Source organism: Myiozetetes cayanensis, unplaced genomic scaffold (genome assembly GCF_022539395.1).
Source record: "Myiozetetes cayanensis isolate MyiCay16 unplaced genomic scaffold, myiCay2020 scf4, whole genome shotgun sequence".
In the NCBI taxonomy this organism is placed as follows: Eukaryota; Metazoa; Chordata; class Aves; order Passeriformes; family Tyrannidae; genus Myiozetetes; species Myiozetetes cayanensis.
In genome coordinates this window covers 64,560,554-64,578,486 of record NW_026087631.1, presented here as the reverse complement: position 1 = coordinate 64,578,486, position 17,933 = coordinate 64,560,554, and the positions used below count along the sequence as shown (strand labels likewise).

The window sequence follows — 17,933 nt, the reverse complement described above, 5'->3', positions numbered from 1 at the left end:
CGATGGTTTTAACTGCAGTGCTTCAAATGCACACAGTGCTGTGTGCTCCTGAGCAGCACAGGGAATGCTTTCCCCTGTCTTTCATTCGGACTTTTTAGAGACACAGCAGGATCCTGGGCTGGCAGGAAGGTAGTAGAGCTCCCACAATGGAAAATGGGCCCTGGCTCTGGCTGTAAATCCAACCAGACAACTTCAGTTCCTATCTCTGTGTATTGCAGAGGGGAACTTGATATTGCCTGCAAATGGGGTGAAACAGCATGTGCTAAATTACTGATTTTCTGTAGCACCCCTGGCTAGCAGCCACCACTTCTTGGCCAGCCCAGAAGATCCAGGGAGGCCACAGGAATACTGAGAGTCATCTTTTGCAGGAATTTGAGCTTCAGGAGAAGCTCTAGCTCTGATTACTGACTAGTTCTTTCTATTTCAGTGTTCAAAAAACTATTCAAGCCAGTTTCTGGATGTGTTTGAAGCCCATCACATGGCTGTGGACACAGTCAGCTGGAATCCTTTCCACTTGAAAGTCTTCATTTCCTGCAGCTCTGACTGGACAGTCAAGATCTGGGATCACACCATCAAGTAGGTCCTGCTGGGTCCTAGTGTGGACAGGGAGGTCCAGCCTGATGTGCCAGCTGCACATGTTGACTCTGCTCATACCTCAGTCTCAGTTTCCCTCCTAGGTGTTGATAATGCTAATTGCTTTCTTATTTTTTGGGTCTGATGACTCAGATTTGTATTGCCCAGGAATGAGGTACAAGGTTTAGTATTGGCTGCCCCAAGAACTTGCCAAACAGTGCAACTCAGCACAGAGCCTGGCTGCTTTACTTTGGACCTGGCTTTCTTCAGGCAGGACCTACTGTGGGAGAGAGATTGTTCTGGAGCAATGCCACAGAGAAATGTCAGGAGCTGGTTTATGGACTCAGGGACCAGGAACCTCCTAAGAGCCAGAGAGAGAGAAAAAAAATTGGAACACTTAAAAATATGGAATGAAATTCAGGGTTAGTGGTTGAGGAATGTCTGGTTTCAATCAGGAAATTGATTTTGTTGTAAATCAGTCAAAGTCAAGTATTTCCTGTTGCCAATACTGCTCTAAGATTCAGTGTTATTGTCAGAAGTCCAGAGGGGGAAAATCACTTTTTCTTATATGATTGTTAACCAGAGAGACTCCATCTTGGCGTGTGTGTTGGGGAGAAACTTTCAAAATGAAAGAATGAAATGTGCTACCTCTCATCTCATTGTAGCAGATCAAATCCTGACCCATTTGTGTTGATGCCCAGCTTTGCTTTGCTTTAGACTCAGGCCCTGGCTGTTACCTGACAGAGAGAAATACACTGTCTCCCACTTCTGCAACATCCAAGTGTTCATAGCTCAATGTTACACTTCCAGAGTGACACATGTTCAAATGAATTCTTCTCTCTGTGTCTTTTTTTACAGGACTCCGATGTTTGTTTATGACCTGAGTTGTGCTGTAGGGGATGTTGCGTGGTCTCCTTACTCCTCCACAGTCTTTTCTGCAGTCACCACTGATGGCAAGGTGAGAGACTCAGAGCAACGCTCCTCTGATTTGAGCTGAAAGAAAGTCAAGGCAGATTAGGGCCGAGCACGGGAATGGGTCAGCCCAATTTTGGCCAAGCGTGTCAGGGAGCTGCAGATCCCTCATCAGCAGGAATCCACCACAGTGAGAAGCTGAGTTGGCTGCAGATTGCCTGAGTTGCTTGTCGTTGTATGGCAGGGTCATTTTGATACCTCAGAGCCCTAAAACTATTAATTCCTTTTTGCTCAGTCTGATTACAGAGGACACAGAAGTCATAAAGCAACAGAGAGGAGGAAACTTGGGCAGCAGCATTTCTTACTCTTTCTCCCCGCTAAAGTCTTCCACACCCTTACAAGCAACAGGGCCAGAAATCCTCAGCTGCAGCCCAATCATGCAAACAGCTGACGTTGAATCAGCTTATAAAGCCAGAGTGCTTTTAGCAGGTGTTGAGGATCAGCTGCACATCCTTCTGCAGCCTTGACAAGCCCATCAGAAATGCAAGTGGGCCTTTCCTAGGCATAGGGGCTTCTTGGGGGCCAAGTTACCCCAACTTCTAGCACAGGAAAACTTCCCTGTAGTTTTAGTTTGCTCCTTTTACTCCAGGGAAGGAGGTGCTCAGAGGGCGGAGAGAAGAACAGGGTTCAGAAAACCTTTCTCCTATACTTTCCTGCCTTCGACATACCTATCCCTGGGCATTAATCTCTCACTCCTTCTCAAAGCAGGTGTTGCAAATGCACACAAATCCCTCCCTGCTCTCCTGTTGACCACATCAGTGCAGATGTGCAGCTTGCACATGATAGGATTGAAACACTGAACTCCCCAGTGCATCCGGGAGTATAAAGAGATGACTCTCAAGATCAGAACTCCCCTAGTATGAGCTGACATCAGGGCAGTGGTTCTGAAGCTTCAGGGTATAGAAAAGCTATAGAATAAAGTGGTTATATGTTTATATTGATGTTAAAATTCAATTATAGTAGTATGCCTAGGGCCAGCAAATAGAATTTTGTTTCAGTTAAATAAAATCAACATCTTCCCACAATTTGAGGCTGTCACCAAGAGTAATAATTTGGTAATGAACTCCTTAGACCAGTCCTAATATCAAGATCATGGCAGTTATATCTTTGCCTCTAGCCATCCTCTGTAGTACCTCAGATGGTTAATTTGGGCTTGGCAAGTAGCCAGGAAAAGTAGCTATCCATCAATACTAGTTTAATACTGTGAGGCCACATTGCTCTGCTACCATGGGCTGCATGTTTAGCTGGTATAAACTGGAAAGTCTGTGCAGCTTGGCCAAAATTACTCTAGCAAAAGGATGGCCTTTAAGTATCTCTATCATTGAACTGATGCCTTGGCAACTTTATTGCAGTTTAACCTTTGTGTTATAGTAAGAAAATAATTTCACTGATACATTGGCTCAGGCTGTGAATTTGTCTCTCCCAAGCTAAGAAAGAGAAGTCTCTCCACTGGGTCACCTGGTCTCCCTGGAAGCTCTGGATGCAGCAGCCTAGCCACATTAGCTGGAGCATCCATGGGCCTGGAGTTTGTATGAGGCTATGGATAAGGCAGAAACCTGTTTGACTTAGCAGCAGTGCACCCAGGGTGTCTCACCTTGGCTGTCCTCCCTTGGCTCTAAGTCAGTGATCCTAACTAGAACCTAATCTAATAGGATTTAATTCTGCTCTATGCCTTTTATCCCAGACTCCGAGAAGAGTGGCCGTCAACCAGGAACAGCCCAAAGCTGGGCTGGCTGGAAGGGCAGGTCCAGGCAAGAGCTGCTGGGCCTGTGTTAGCTGTGTTATCTACTAGCTATGCTGGCTGCAGCAGGGTGTGTCTGAGACATAGCTTAGCTTCCATTGTTCAACAGAACCTTCTAGTTCTGCAATGGAAGGGGAATAAATAGCTGGTTATGGCGTTTTTATTTCTGGACATAGTCCACTTTGTAGCAGAGTGCACTTCTTGAGAATAACTCAGCGCTTCGCAAAGGGCAGGCTCCATTAATGCCGGGAAAAAATCTACATTAACAGGATGTTCTTTGATTCTAAAGTACAGAAAAATACAGGACATGGAGCCAGAAAATAAAATGTTGAAGTCCTCCTGTTCATAAACAGCCTCTATCTTTGCATCTGCACGTAATCATGCCTGCAAAATTTGAGGGTTGCCTGGAGGTGGTTTTAAAATCAGGCTCTAATTGCAGTCTTCAAGGGATACCTGGCATATTTTGTAAAACACTTTTCCTTATTCAAGCTGATGCTATGTGTCCAAAACATGTTCATGGGGCATTTAAGAATCTAGAAATCTCTCAATCCCCAGGAATCTAGGAGGTCGGGGTTTAATAAAAGCTGTAAATATCAGGGGCATTATGACAAAATGTGTTTGTTGGCAGCTGGACATCTGCTTTGGGCAGCACTGACTCTTCATAAGTAACCAGAGCATGCACATTCTGCCACTGGTGCAGTGCGTAGTAACTGCTACTATTGCTCTCCATCATGTTCTGGGTAATTTCCTTGGTCTCCTGCTTTGCCTGCTGGCCATTTTATTTCAGAATGAGCATAAACGATTTGCAATGAAAATTGAAATAAAATAAAATGATCAAGATGTGCACATACATGCCAACACTTCCTGGAAAAAAACCTCCCACTTCTAGAACTAGGTGCCTAAATAAGTGGCCTGATTTTAAAAGGACTGGACAGCCAGCTGCTTCTGTGGAAGCTGCTCTCTGCTGGATGCACTCAGAGTGGTTGCTACAGAGCATTCAGATTTGATTTCAATCAGTGTGCAAAGTCCACTGCAATTTTGCCATGTGATTGCATTTCAGGTGACACTTACATTCCTTGAAGACTCCACAATGGTTCCTAAAGCAGACAGGTGGAGAGATCTGTTATTTCTAAGCATGATTCTGTGATTTCTCCAGGCCATCTCCTACAGAGCCCTGGGTGCAGATACTGATTTGATTATAAGTGAAATAAAATGAGGTTAGAGAACACCTTGTGTTGTAAACAGTGAAAGCCTGACATGAAGAAAAAAGCTGGCTGGGATGAGAGATATGTTTTGGAAATCAAAAGGAAAAAAAAATTGGAGGTGAATTTGGATGCCTGGACCCTTACACTTGGGGTCTGTGAAGTCTAGGGTTGTTGGATGTCAGCTTGTTGTAAGGACAGAGGGCAGAGGAATGGGAGGGGTGGAATTAAACCCTGTGACATTCAGCAGCATTTGCCTTTGGGAGTTTGCTTTAAGTCCATCTCGAACTTATGCTTAAAGCAGGGGGAAAAAAGCCTCTGAAACATGTAAAGGCAGGAATCACACCTGAAATTTCCTTTTGGGCTTCTTTTACTTACTTTCCTTAAATAAGGAAATGGTTTTGGCATTTCCACCACTTTTGGGCATGCAGCTGCTTTTTTGTGCTGACTTCATGCATGAACTGTTAGCACTGTTGAAGCAGCCAAAGAAACCCATGTCACCAGTGTCCTGAGATGTCTGGATCCCAGGCTGTGAGCCCACAGCTGCCCCATGCAATCGCTGAGATGGTGTGGCCAAGCTGGGCTTGTTCAGCATGGAGAAGGAGCCCACCAGTCTGCCAGGAGGTCACTGATAACTTTGAGCCAAACTCTTCACAGCAGCATGTGAAGGAAGCAATGATGAGACACAACAGCTCAGGTGAGTTGAAATGAGAGGTTTGGGATGGATATAAGAAAAAACTTCTCCTGTGAAGGCAGTTAAGGAATGAAGCATCTTGCCCAGAGGGGCTGTACCATCTCTGTCCATGGAGGTTTTCAAACCCAGATTGTGTAGAGCCCAGAGCAACCACAACTGACCTCAGAGCTGAGCCTGCTTTAGGCAGAAGGACTTCTGGGGATCTCTTCCAACCTGCATTACCTTCTAAACCTGTGGTGCTATGAAATGTTCTGTGCAAAAGGGAGGATCCCGGGGTTTTACAACAGGCTGGGGAACATGCACTAAGTGCAAGTCCATTTGCTCTCATGATTTTGAGGGCTGTGTTCTTCATTACTAATGCATCAAGAAGAAGGTGATGTTATGGACATCTTTAGTAAATATTGATAGCCTCAAGATAAATGTCATCCAAGCGCGCACCCTGCAGAGAAAACTGGTCAGACGTACACTCTAGGGCTGTTCCCCATTAGTGAAGCTGTTGACCTTTCAAGATGTGAAATTCTTGAAATAATCCAAACCTTCAGGAAATCAGTGAAAGGTTTTTGCTGCTCAGGAAGCAAGTGTGCTCCTGTGTTCCTGCTTATATAAACTTACTGTACTGTTTGTACAACTGTTTTGAATGAGAAATCTTGAAGACCAGCTTTCTATTGTATCTCACTCACAGGATAGCACTGCAGGGTTGTTCTGCCTGCTGGTCTTGGTGCCCATTCTTTCCCAGCTAGGAGAGAAATGATTAGTGTATGTGTGCATGGAGCAGTTTGCAGAAACTTGCTGCCCATTTAGCACTGACTGGAAGCAAAAGCCAATCTGTCTTTAAAAGCATGAACAATTTTGCAGATAAGAGGCTTGTTAAACCTTTCAGGTTTGCAAATATTTCACTGGGTATTTTGGGCTTAATCCTGCCTGTCCTTTTAGGACATGAATTGAAGCAAAGAGGTCAAAGCAGACCTCTCAGCATCATTTCATTCTTTTGCCCAGGGGTGTCAGGACAATGAACATGACTACAGGTGTTCCTGCTGCATCTGAGTCTTTCTTCCTACCCTTCTGCAGTAGCCCATGGGATTCATCCATGCCTTGTGGGGCCACTACTAGCTCTGCAGATCTGATAGAAAGTCTTTCCTGGGTCTTTGCACCATGACCAGGGAATTAGTGGGATGTAAAAGCAGTAAATGAGCACAAGTCTCTTTGCTGTCACCCAGAAGGACCTTTGAGTAGGCTGAAGCGGGCAGGAGCTTTCTTGAAATGGGTCTGAAATTGTATTTACAGCAGAAGTGGTTGTTTTCTTGTAAAACTGTTCATTTTCTTCTGCTGCAAAACCTAAAGGTCACATAGGAACCAAGTTTGCCTTTTTCTGCGTCGTGAACACATGTGAGTGAAAAAATTACTTGGACAGCATCTCAAAATCTTTTGTTCAATGATTTACCCATTAGACTTTGCATAAAAACCTGCTGGAGGCACAGAGTCCATCAGGAGAATCTACAAGAGTTTCTAAAGCTGCCTGTCTCTGCTCTTTGTTACTGGCCACTGCTAAGAATGGTTTTGAATTACTAGTTTGAATTTTCAAGTTTGGACCTTTGGTGTTTTGGCCCCTGAGAGCCTCTAGCTGTCTGCCCCATCCTTCTGTACAGAGACAGCAGCTCCTGAGCCTTGATCTTTATTCCTTGGCATTTTATAATGACCTGAAATCTGTACTGGTTCATTTTAAATGCCAGTCTCCAAACCACGACAGTTCAATATCTGCCTTATGAACAGCTTTGCCTGCTTGCCATGGCGTGCAGGTGGCAGAGAGCAGTGACTGCCTCTCCCATCAGACATGATGCTGCTCTTCCTTGTGCAATTGCTTGCCTTTGCCCATGCCCCAGCCTCCAGTGCTGACTCTCCCTGGCAGAGCATAGCCAGGACCCTGCCAACGTGTGGCAAGATGGAGCTTGGTCATAATCTGTGAGGATGGAGTTTCAGTCTGACCTCAGGGACTGTGCTGTCGGTCACAGTAGAGAGAGCACAGGAGGACTGGCACAGCTGGGGTGTATTCGTGTAGCACAGCCTTGGAGGTTTGTCCTGAAACACTTAAGGGACCGGCCGAAACACTTTCCCTATTCTTCATCAGGTATTTGTGATGAGATGGAAGAGTAGGGAAGATTGGAAGAAAGACTCTTTGTGCATTATTCGGGACTACAGCAGTGCAGAAGAGATTAGCCAGCCTAAATGTGCTATCCCATGAAGATCCTGGGACAGATCATTGATTGTTCTATTTGTAAGCACTGGTAGATCAAGGAACAGGCAGTCTAGTGAGGTCTTAGTAAGACCATATCACATGAAACTGGTCTAATCTGTTCTTGAGAGTAACAGGCGCAGTAGATCAGAGGAAGAGGATGTAACACATGCCTATAGGTTGACTTCAGGAACACGATTGGCACAAGTTCATAAGCAAACTGCAAGGCAGGAGAGCAGGTGGATGTGACATGATGAAAATCATCCTCAGCAGAATGTGCAGGGATGCTCTGGGGACTGGGCTGGCACTGAAACCCAGCAGCGATTGTGAGGGGACTAAGTGGGCAGGACTTACGAGTGCTTTAGTGCCAGAGCTGAAATTGTAAATGAGCGTGACAGCCTCAGCAGCAATTTGCAATCAGTGAGATGAAATTCGATAAAGACACAAACTAAATGTGCAATATTAAATGAGCACTAAGTGGGGAAGCAGCAGGACCTTGAGGGAGGTTGTGGCTGGGGCCTGCCTGTGCTGCCATGCTCTTGCTAACTCCGTTCTGCTGAGCCAAACCTGGGACATGCAGGGGACAGTCACTCCGTGAGCACAACCTGAGCTCAGGCTGGACTTTGTATACTCTGTAAGGAAGGGTCATCTCTGTTGTGCAGGAGGGATTGCAGCTGCTCTCAGCCTGGTTAGTACATGAGTTCAGCACAGATTACTTTCTGTGTTTGACTTTCACCTTTCAGAAGTGATTTGAAAAGTAACATTGATTTTATTACAAACATGAAGAGCAGAAGGAGTCTTCGTGATTCATTCTAAAGCATGATATTAATGTTAAAGAGGAAAAAAACAATAGTCACTGGCAACATAAGAGAATCCTATTAGACCAAACTGAAGTGCAGCTAGCTCATGGATAGGCTGTGTCAGCTATTTAGCACTAGGTAACAGCATTCAAAAGTGTGCAGGATTAAGACATGAAGGAAATTATCTCAATCGTGGAGGCTTTCAGAGCAGAGCCGGGCTGGAACAAGTGGTGACAGACAAGGAAGTTAGCTTGGATAAACAAGTACTTTCCTGTTAAAGAATATCTTAGCATTTCCAAAAGAGGCCAAATGCTCCTCAGCCTGTCTGCATGAACAGAAGCTCTTCTCCATGCTGAGGCTTTGATTTCTTACTGACTCGTGGGAGCTGAGTCAAATCAGCTGAGGCTGATGCTGTTTTCCTACCATATCAAATTGGGAATGACCCAGTTCTTACTGAATGAGGAGGAGAGATGAGGAGGCCCTACAGTGAAGCAGCTCCCACAGTTAAGTCAGGTGACACAGGCGTTCTTTTCCCTGCTGTGTCACGCGCCTGGGAGCAGTGAGGGCAGAGGGATGTGCTGTAGGGCAGAGGGATGTGCTGAGCCCTCTCCCATACCCCAGGACATGCAGCTAGCTCTTGGTTGGCAAAACTCGGCTGGCTCAGCTCAAAAAGTAACTTTTACAGATGCTGATCATCCTCCAAGCTCGATGGTGCCTCTAAACATACCTGTAACAGAGCTGTGGTCTGTTCTTTTACCAGTGACCAGAAAGTGCTGTGAAAGCCCATGAGTTTTAGGGGCTGACTGGTGCTGAGATAAGGACATCTGGACCAGGATTCTTGTGTTGTCATTGCAGAAGCAAGGAGGCAATGAATGTTTTCTGAATCAGTTATCCTTTCTTCCTGCCAAGACCCTGAATGCCCTGGGTATCAGAGGGACTATGGACCATCTTACAGTGCTCATTTGTAACTCAGAAGTGTCCTCCCAGAGAAAATTATCTGTATTGGAAGCACTTCTGGCTACAGTTGGCAGTATAGAAATTGTGCAAAGTAAGGCCTTCACTTCATGGCAGTTTGATGTAAGCTGTGGCTGCCCTGCCTGCCCAGTGCCTTTGGGATGCTCCAGCAGCTGTCTTGGTGCCTGAGAGAGTCTGGGGATGGCCTGCCCACTTGTTAAAAATGTTACCTGAGAGTCTGAAACAAATCGTCTCCGGAATTCGCAAATGGATGATTCAGTCAAGAAAATTAGGTAAATCGATCACAAAGGACAGTGAAAGCCAAGCACTGAAAGAGATGTCAACTGGTAAAGGACAGCATGGTATTAAATTACCCCTCACCTTTTGCTCTTTGTTGCCAAGTTACCAGGCACATCTGCCTTGTTTTTACACACACACACATATATATATATATATATTCCCAGCCTTGGTTCAGGTTGCCATCAGGTTGTTTTTGAACACGTTAGCATTGTCCAGACCTCCACTGGGGAGTGAAGGCTTGTAAGGCTGGAATAAAAGGACAGTGAATGCTGCAGCCTTGCAGACCCAACAGGGGTTTGAGGCATAAAATAAAGGCAGGGTAGCTCTTTAGCTCCCTTCTTCATGGGCCACAAAAGTCAAGTAGTTTGTTCTGCTGGCAGAGTTTTGCTGTTTGGAGGGTCCAGCTCCCCTGAATATCCCTTTGTTTTTCCCTCCCTGGGGCTGCAGAGCAGGGGGTGATGTAGGGTATACGGACAGAGGGCTCCAAATCACCTCAGAGCTGCTGAGCACATGAGATCCTGGGCTGGCTTTCAGGCTGTAAGTGCAGTTTGTAGAGCAGGTGGGGAAAAATGGGTTGTTTAAAAATTCTTACCATGGTTTGGTGCTGGAGCTGTGATACTTGCCTTGGACATGAACTGTGCCATCCTTACAGTGCAGCTATGTGAAGCCTCAGTGGGGAACAGCTGGATTTTGGGAGATGGCATGCATTCACATGATTCATTGACAGCAGAGCTGTTGGTCTGGATGCAACTGAACTGGATTTCTTCTCTGGCTGTTTGGGAGTCAGGAATGAAGGAATCTCTTTATGTCAAATATTTTCTGTGACTGTAACACAGTAGACTTAAATCCATTATCACCTGTACCTCAAGCATGGAGGCTCTGCTGTTACTATGATGGCAGTTTAGAATTGTTCTTATTGGATAAAAAACATCAGAAACTGCAGAATTCACCTGGTCCCACCTTAGAGATAGCTGGGAATCTGCTTAAATTCAGTGTTGCTTTTCAGGGACTACTGACTTATCAGAGTTGATGTCCTTCCATCAAGAGGCTTGCTTTGAGCCTGGTATATCTACACCAGACTGCCCAGCACTTTGGTAGTGTGGGTCTGGGTTTCTTTTGATTGTTATTGATGGCAGCTCATAAATCCCCATGCTGCAAGGAACTGCTTAGTTCAGCAGCCTGGACTTTACCTGGAAGGTGGAACATATTCTCCTGTGGTTTTTTGGAACTGGTATGGAGGTTTAAAGGGATCATAAATAAAATCGCTGTTGGAGTCATTGGTTACTGCCCAGCGCTTTATCCCCCATGCACTTAAGCTGAGGGAAGCAGAAGAGAGTTCTTGCACTTTCTTATTTCAGACATTTTTCAGATTTCTTTTACTGTCTCTCTCTCTATGCCTCTTTCCAGTTTTCTTGTTCTTGGAGTCTGATCTATGTTCCTTTGAACAAGTGACCACATATTGTTCCTAAGGACTTGGTAAAGAAGAACTGAAATGCCCTTACCTGTTGTATTTTTAGATTATCAACAGAAAAAATAGAAGGTATTTGCTGTGGTCTGCAAGCAGTAGAGCTCCAGACCCTGTGGGTTTCTGACTTGCTTCTGTGGGATCTGAAGAATGATAGAAGCAAGTTCATTGTAAGGAGGCTCCTGTTCCCTTCTCTGCTGACATAAACCAAAATGGAAACACTGTTTGAGGGCTGAAAATCAGAAGTTTGAAACCTTCACTTTCTAGTTGCTGTATTGCTCTGGGATGAGTGTGGATGAGCAAGTGTGATGGCCCCAGGTCTCAGCACCTGCAGTGAGGGACCAGCCTAGGCAGCATGAGAAGTGGAGTGCAGAGCTGGCAGAAAAGAGGGGGGCTATTCATAGGGAGACCCTCACTGGTTTGTAAGCTCTAAAAGGATACTGATACAAATAATAACCCCTGTAAAAATACCCATTTGCACCAGCAGCCTGACAGTGTCTAGTATTAGTTCTCATCTGTGTGCTGCTGGGTGAGTTCCTTCCCTGGAACCTCTGCTCCATGGAGAGCAGTTGGATGTGGCTCTGGTTCTGGTCACTCTGCTCCCCCTGAGTCTCGAGTCACACGTGGAGTTGGGCGGCACTTCTGTGGACCATGGTTACTCTTCGCTGGGTCATAAACTGAGAGATCCAGCTGGATCCCACTCTATAATCCTTAATCCCAGGACCTGAGCCAGCAGGGCAGCTCGTAAATGTGGGAGTCTCAAGGAGACTGAAGGTTTTCAACCTCTCTTTATTTGGGCAGAAAGCCCTGCCCAAAGCCCAGGGCAGCTCTGCAGATGGTGCTGGTCACATGTAGCTCTGCTGCTTTGCAGCACTGTTAACCTGCCTCAAGTGCTGTGGGAAGCCCTGTGCCCCTTTTACGGTGTTCCCAAAGCACCAAAACCAGTGTTGGTCTGACCCTGTTTCCCCCTCTTCTGAGAGTAGCTGTAAGCCTTTAAATCAAAGCCTCTGAAGTCCTTCCTGGTGCCTGTGGCCCACCCCTCCATCTGCTGCGTCTGACAGCTGATATGAGGCTGATGTTTCCAGCCGAAGTACTGAAATAGTTTGTTCTTTTCCATGATTCCCTTGGCAAAGGAAAACAAGCCCATTTGTTTAGAAGCTCATAAAAGAGGAGCTTTATAGTAGGAACATTCATAAACTTGTTTGCTTTTGACCTTCTCCACATTGCTGATGGTTTCGAGTTCTCATCCCAGGCATTGTGCTTGTCTCGGCTCTCCGTGACATTTTTGAAAAACAGCCTCACCCAGAGTAATTTAAATTGCTCAGCACTCCAGCACTGAGCCTTTGGACATACTGTCTTTCTCCAGTGCAGGGCTGGGCTGGATATGCAGGTGGGATACAGTGACAGCCTTACAGAGAGCAGTGCAGACCTAGCTGGCAAAAAGAAACCTGGCCACTAATTCCCTGTTGCCTTTTTTTTTTATTTATTTTTTAAATAGATTAAATAATGCTACTCAAGCAGAGGGAATTTCCCAGGCTCTTAGATTACTAAATTAATAAAAGTGTATTCTGTGAAGGCAAGAAATTAGATCTTTAGTGAGTGTCATGGGTCATGGGAGACTGATAGGCTTGAAAGAGTGCTTGTTCTTTTTCAGAGATATGGGTAAGATAGCAGGTGTACAGTACAAGCCAGGACAGCCACCTTTATTTATGTCTAGGGGCAGGAAATTGGAATTACCTTGGTTAGGCTCTGAGACCTCAAGTGTCAGGTTGAGATTTAGTACTTAATGCTGGCATCTGATATTTTGAGCAGATAAAAATGCTGCCATGCTTTCACCTATGCTTTTGTTGACTGCAGAAATGCTCTCCAAACTGCAGATCCTCATCTGTGGCTGATTGCCGTCTGGAGTTATACTGCCGTGGATTTCTTCAAAGTATGTCTGTGAGAACCCTGTCCACTTTTCAAGTACTTTACCATCTGGAAAAGTCTTCTTTTACTTCAGTCTGGAAGGAGTCTTCCTCTTCTTGTTTTTTGAATTGGTAAAATCTTTCTTTGTTCTGGCCAGACCAAGGACATCACAAATCACTATTGGCATAGGGCTTTTAGTCCTATGAACGCAGAGCAGCTCATGAAACTTTTGCTTGCACACGGCCCAGCTCTTTGATATACATGGATTCAGATAAAACTAGTGTGTAATGCGAAGGTAAATGTATTGATTTGATACAAAACCTTCCACACTCTTTGGAATAAGTTTTTGTAGGGTAGCACTGTTTGATTTCAGATTCAAATTGTGAACATGGCATATCATTGAAATTGTATGGTTCCTCTGTCTCTTAAGTGCTGATAAACAAGTCACAGCTGTCAGGAGGTGTACAAGTAGTTCAGTCCTAATTTCCCCTATATTCCCACTGTACTTGTTAGAATAAAATACTTGCTTCCTTAGTTTTTCTGAAGACAGAAAAGAAAAGAGAAATGTAAGGCTGAAAGTTTCACAGTGGACACCAGGTGGGAGTCCACCATGCTGCAGACTGCTTGCCTCAGCACTGGGGAGGATAGGGACATCATGTTTTATTAGCCTATGCAGTCTGTATCAATAACAGGAGTGAATTGCAATTATTGGGAGATAATGTTAATACATTCTTTTGAGTAACTGCCACTGCTCACTCTGGAGTCACATAATGAAGTGTGAATTATCATGCACAGCTGGTGATGTGGCAGGTCTGTGTCACTGCTGTATCAGTGAACTGAGGTCCATGCCAGTGGGAATCCTGCCTGAGTGGGTCTTTAGGTCTGTTTCCCTCCATCCTCACCTTTCCCATTTGGCAAATATTTACCTGGCATTTCTCTTGATGCTGTGGGAGAAGGACGTGTGCAGGTGTAGTGTCTGAAGCAGCTGGACTGGGCTGCCAGCAGAGCTGTCCTCTGTTTCCCTGGCATTACCCCAGGGTACACCCTTAATCATACTGTCCTTGTTCCCATCACTTCCCTATTACTTACTGGTTTGAGTCTTTATTGTTATTATTAAGCTGGAAATGTTAGAACACTCTGTGATAAACAGCAATCAGAATTTCTGACAGCATTCCCTGTTTTGGGCATCAGTCTGTGTTAAACTCTTATTTAGCACCTGTTTGTCTCATTACTTGCACTGAGAAGGGAGATTAGGACCTGTGGAGTTAGCAATGCTGGCTCTGAGCCTTCTCCAGCCTGGATCAGCTGGACCTTGCCAAGGCTTGCACCCGCAGCAGAGAAGTGGTCCTTGCTCCATGAGACCCTGCAGGAGGAGGACAGTCCCTCATAAGCTGCTGAAGTGACCTCTACATACTGTTTACTTAAATGAGAACCATGGCCCTGACCACAGATGGTAACTGTGTGCTGAGGCTGGGATGTTTCTTCCATGGGACCTTTTCTCTCTGATTTCTCCAGCCGGCACTCTGCCACTGAGGGATGTTCTTGCCTAATTAATCCGTTTGTGTTCTTTGCCCTTTTTTTTTTCCCCCAGGCCCACGTGTTTGATCTGAACATTAATAAGCATCAAGCTCTCTGCACGCAGGTAGTGGTGGACGGGAAGAAAAATAAAACAACCCACATCCAATTTAATCCTGTCTTCCCTATTATCATTGTTGGAGATGAACGAGGCCTCGTCACCTCCTTGAAGCTCTCTCCCAACCTGCGCAAGATGCCCAAGGTAAGGATAAGCTGCATTCCCCTCGTGGAGGTACCAAACAGGCCTCTTCGTGCCTTGTCACTGTCTCCTCTCCTTCACTCCAGTGGTGTTGGTAAAGCTGCTCTCTCTAGCGAGGTGCTTCCAGTTACCTCAGACCTTTTAGGTAGGATGTTAAATCCATGCCTCTGTTACAGTATGAGTAGGAAGACTCAGTTTGCTCCTGAGCAGGAGCAGGGACTGGTGGGAAAAAGTTTTGCTGTCCATGGGCACTTTCTCACCATGATTCAGACAAGCTCTGGTCCAGAAGCTCTGCAGAGGTTCATTTGTTTCCCAAAGCTCACATATTTTCTGAGCTTTGGGTTTTACTTGCAGAACTCTTTGTAAACAAGTAAAGGAGAACACAACTCTTCCCCAAGTCCTCCCACAGAACCTGTGCTGCCTGTCCCCTGACCACCATGTCAACTGTTCTGTAAATGAGCAAGCAGTGTTCTTTAATATGTGAGGAGACTTGGGATCCTTATCTCAAGCGACAGCAATGAGATACATGTGCCTCTCTGAGCTGGTGAACTTTCTTTTCCTACCCAGCTGTGAGGGCCCATTGTGAAGGATGATATCTCTCACATAGATCCATTACTGGACTTTTTTTCTGGTCTTCATCCAGCTATGAGTTGAATTGCTGTAAATGCAGTGTCCTTTCTGAGCTCTTGTAATTCTCATATCCAGTTGTCTGTTATTAAGTGGAGTCTTTGGGTTTCAGACTTTTTAGAACCAATCCAAGAAAGCAATCTCTCAAGATGATCATCTTTTATTTATATACTCCCAAATGTTTTATATACTCTACTAATCCACTGTATTAGGCAGGGTCTTTGGCCAGGAACTAATCACTCTAGTGTCACTCCACAGGCTTCAGAGTGATATTGAAAAAAGTTTCTTCAGCTGGATGCCACTGGAAATGTGACTCTTTCCATGTGCTTAGAGGGCACAGGAAACATTAGCATGGCAGTTTGTTTGGGGCTGAGTTGTGGGAACTGTGGGGAAGAATGAGTCCTTTCTGGGTGTGCTTGAACACAGTGTCTGCCGTGGACCCTTGTTGCACAAGGCCTTAAGCAGTGGAGATGGATCACACACACATAAATGTGGCTGCTCTCCTCCACTCCACCCTCCAGCTGTGGGCCGAACAGCAGCCAGCAATACTGTGCAGTGGGTCAGAATCACGGAATGGTTTGGGTTGGAAGGGAACTTGAAGATAATCTAGTACCAAAAACCCTCCCATGGTCAGGGACACTTTCCACTAGACCAGGTTGCTCAAAGTCCCATCCAACCTCACCTTGAACACTGCCAGGGATGGGGCACCCACAGCTTCTTGGGGCAACCTGTGCCAGTATCTCACAACCCTCACAGTAAAGAATTTCTTCCTAATATCCAATCTAAACCTGCTCTCTTTCAGTTTGAAGCCATTCCCCCTTGTCCTGTCCCTACATGGACTTGTAAAAAGTCCCTTTCCATCTTCCTTGTAGGCTCCCCTACAGTACTGGAAGCCACATTAAGGTCATCCCAGAGCCTTCTCCTTTCCAGGCTGAGTAATCCCAATTTTTCCAGCTTTTCCTCCTGGCAGAGGTGCTCCAGCCCTTTAATCATCTTGGTGGCCTCCCCTGGACTCACTCCAACAGGTCAATGTCTATGCTGGGGACCCCAGAGCTGGCTGCAGTGCTCCAGGTGGGGTCTCAGCACAGCAGAGCAGAGGGGAAGAATCCCCTCCGTCACCTGCTGCCCACCCTGCTTTGGATGCAGCCCAGGACAGGATTGGCTTTCTGGGCTGTGAGTGCGCATGGCCAGGTCATGTCCAGCCTCTCACCCACCAGCACCCACAAGTCCTTCTCAGCAGGGTTGCTCTCTGTCAATTCATGCCTGGATTGTTACTGAGGGTTGCCCTGACCCAAGTGCAGGACCTTGTGCTTGGTTTTATTAAACCTCCTGAGATTCCCACAGGCCCACTTCCTGAGCTTGCCCAGGTCCCTCTGGATGGCATGCCATCCTTCAGGTATGGATTCCAATGTCTCCTTCCGTTCCTGGTGGCCAGCTGCAACTCTCTGTGCAGGTATGAATGTTGTCATCTTGTTTACTGACCTTCTTTAGAAGCAAAATTGCACGTTGTTAACAAAACAATTTAAACTGTTAGTTCATGAGTGACTCAGTCCCTTACTGCTGACCTTAAACCAATAGGTACCATATCCCAGGCAACATAGAAATGGACTCTGCTGCTCTGATGTTATTAAACTATCTGTCTTCTGACCTGGTTGAGTTTGAAGGGACACTAAGCACTGACCTAAATGTCTCCTGTACATGTGGGGAGGAAGGAGGGATGTTCAGGCATGGCTGGTTATGTGTACAGGTTTCAAGTATGTACAGGTATGTACACATAACCAAGATAGAGGAATTTAAAACAGATGACAGGCAGCGTGGTGGCAAAGTGGTGGATCTGGCCCAGCCTGCTCAGTGGCCTTTCTGTGCCACAAGCGATCAAGTGGTGGAGAGGTTTAGGTGATGGATGAGGGTGCTTTAACAGGGGGAAGTCAAGCCCTGACAGAACAGGCAGTGCCATCCACTTTGTGCTCCTGTCTACCTCCTTCCTGTGCCTGCACCACTCTTTGTGTCCTTGGCACCAAGCCTCCAGACAGGTTTGCAAGAGTATCATCTCACTGTGGGAAGTCAGATGTACTTCCAGAGTATTGATCCTGGCTCCCCTAAAGATCAAGCCAATGTGCTCTTTAAACCCTTACCCTGTGCAAGCAGCCTTCCTCTTTAAAATGGCTGAATCTCTCTTTTCTGAGAGTCCCCATGGTGGAGTTAACAGTCATGGAACTTCAGAGATTTTTGTAAGTGAAGAGGATCCAAAACTGTGCAGGAATGCTGACATCCCAGCTGTCTCCTTGCAGATAAACCTGTCTATGCCTGGCTCAGTACCTGGGTACCTCAGGCTGTTCTCTTCACCACAGATCCCCACAGGACCCAGTGGAGACACCTGCCCCACAGCCAAGTGGACAAGCCACAGGCAGTGCTTCGCATCAAGCCCAGCATCTGTGAGCTCAGCTGCCTGGTCTTGCTTCTGTCAGCTCCTTTGGAGATGGAAAGGTGCTTTTTGCTGAGGTCTGGCGGAATCTAGAGTGCCAAAGGGGTAGAGCAGAGAGGGGCACAAACAGGTCCCACTACCAATCTGTTTCACACTGATGTCATGGGGATTTGCCTTCTCACACAACTGGGACAACTGCTTTTGACATGTGTGAAGAGCAGACTAATCAACCTTTTTTGAGAGAACTCTTAATAGCCACATCTCATTC

The 17,933-nt window shown here is 46.0% G+C and overlaps 1 protein-coding gene across 2 annotated transcripts in view; it reads left to right on the top strand.

Annotated features, from left to right (window-relative positions):
* DNAI1 (dynein axonemal intermediate chain 1) overlaps positions 1–17,933 on the top strand; it is a 142,330-nt gene that overhangs the window by 98,449 nt on the left and 25,948 nt on the right. For both annotated transcript variants that reach the window (XM_050328807.1, XM_050328805.1), the window contains 3 exons: positions 428–576; positions 1,432–1,531; positions 14,431–14,616. In XM_050328807.1, coding sequence (XP_050184764.1) covers positions 428–576; positions 1,432–1,531; positions 14,431–14,616 — 435 coding nt within the window. The remainder of the gene's footprint in view (positions 1–427; positions 577–1,431; positions 1,532–14,430; positions 14,617–17,933) is intronic.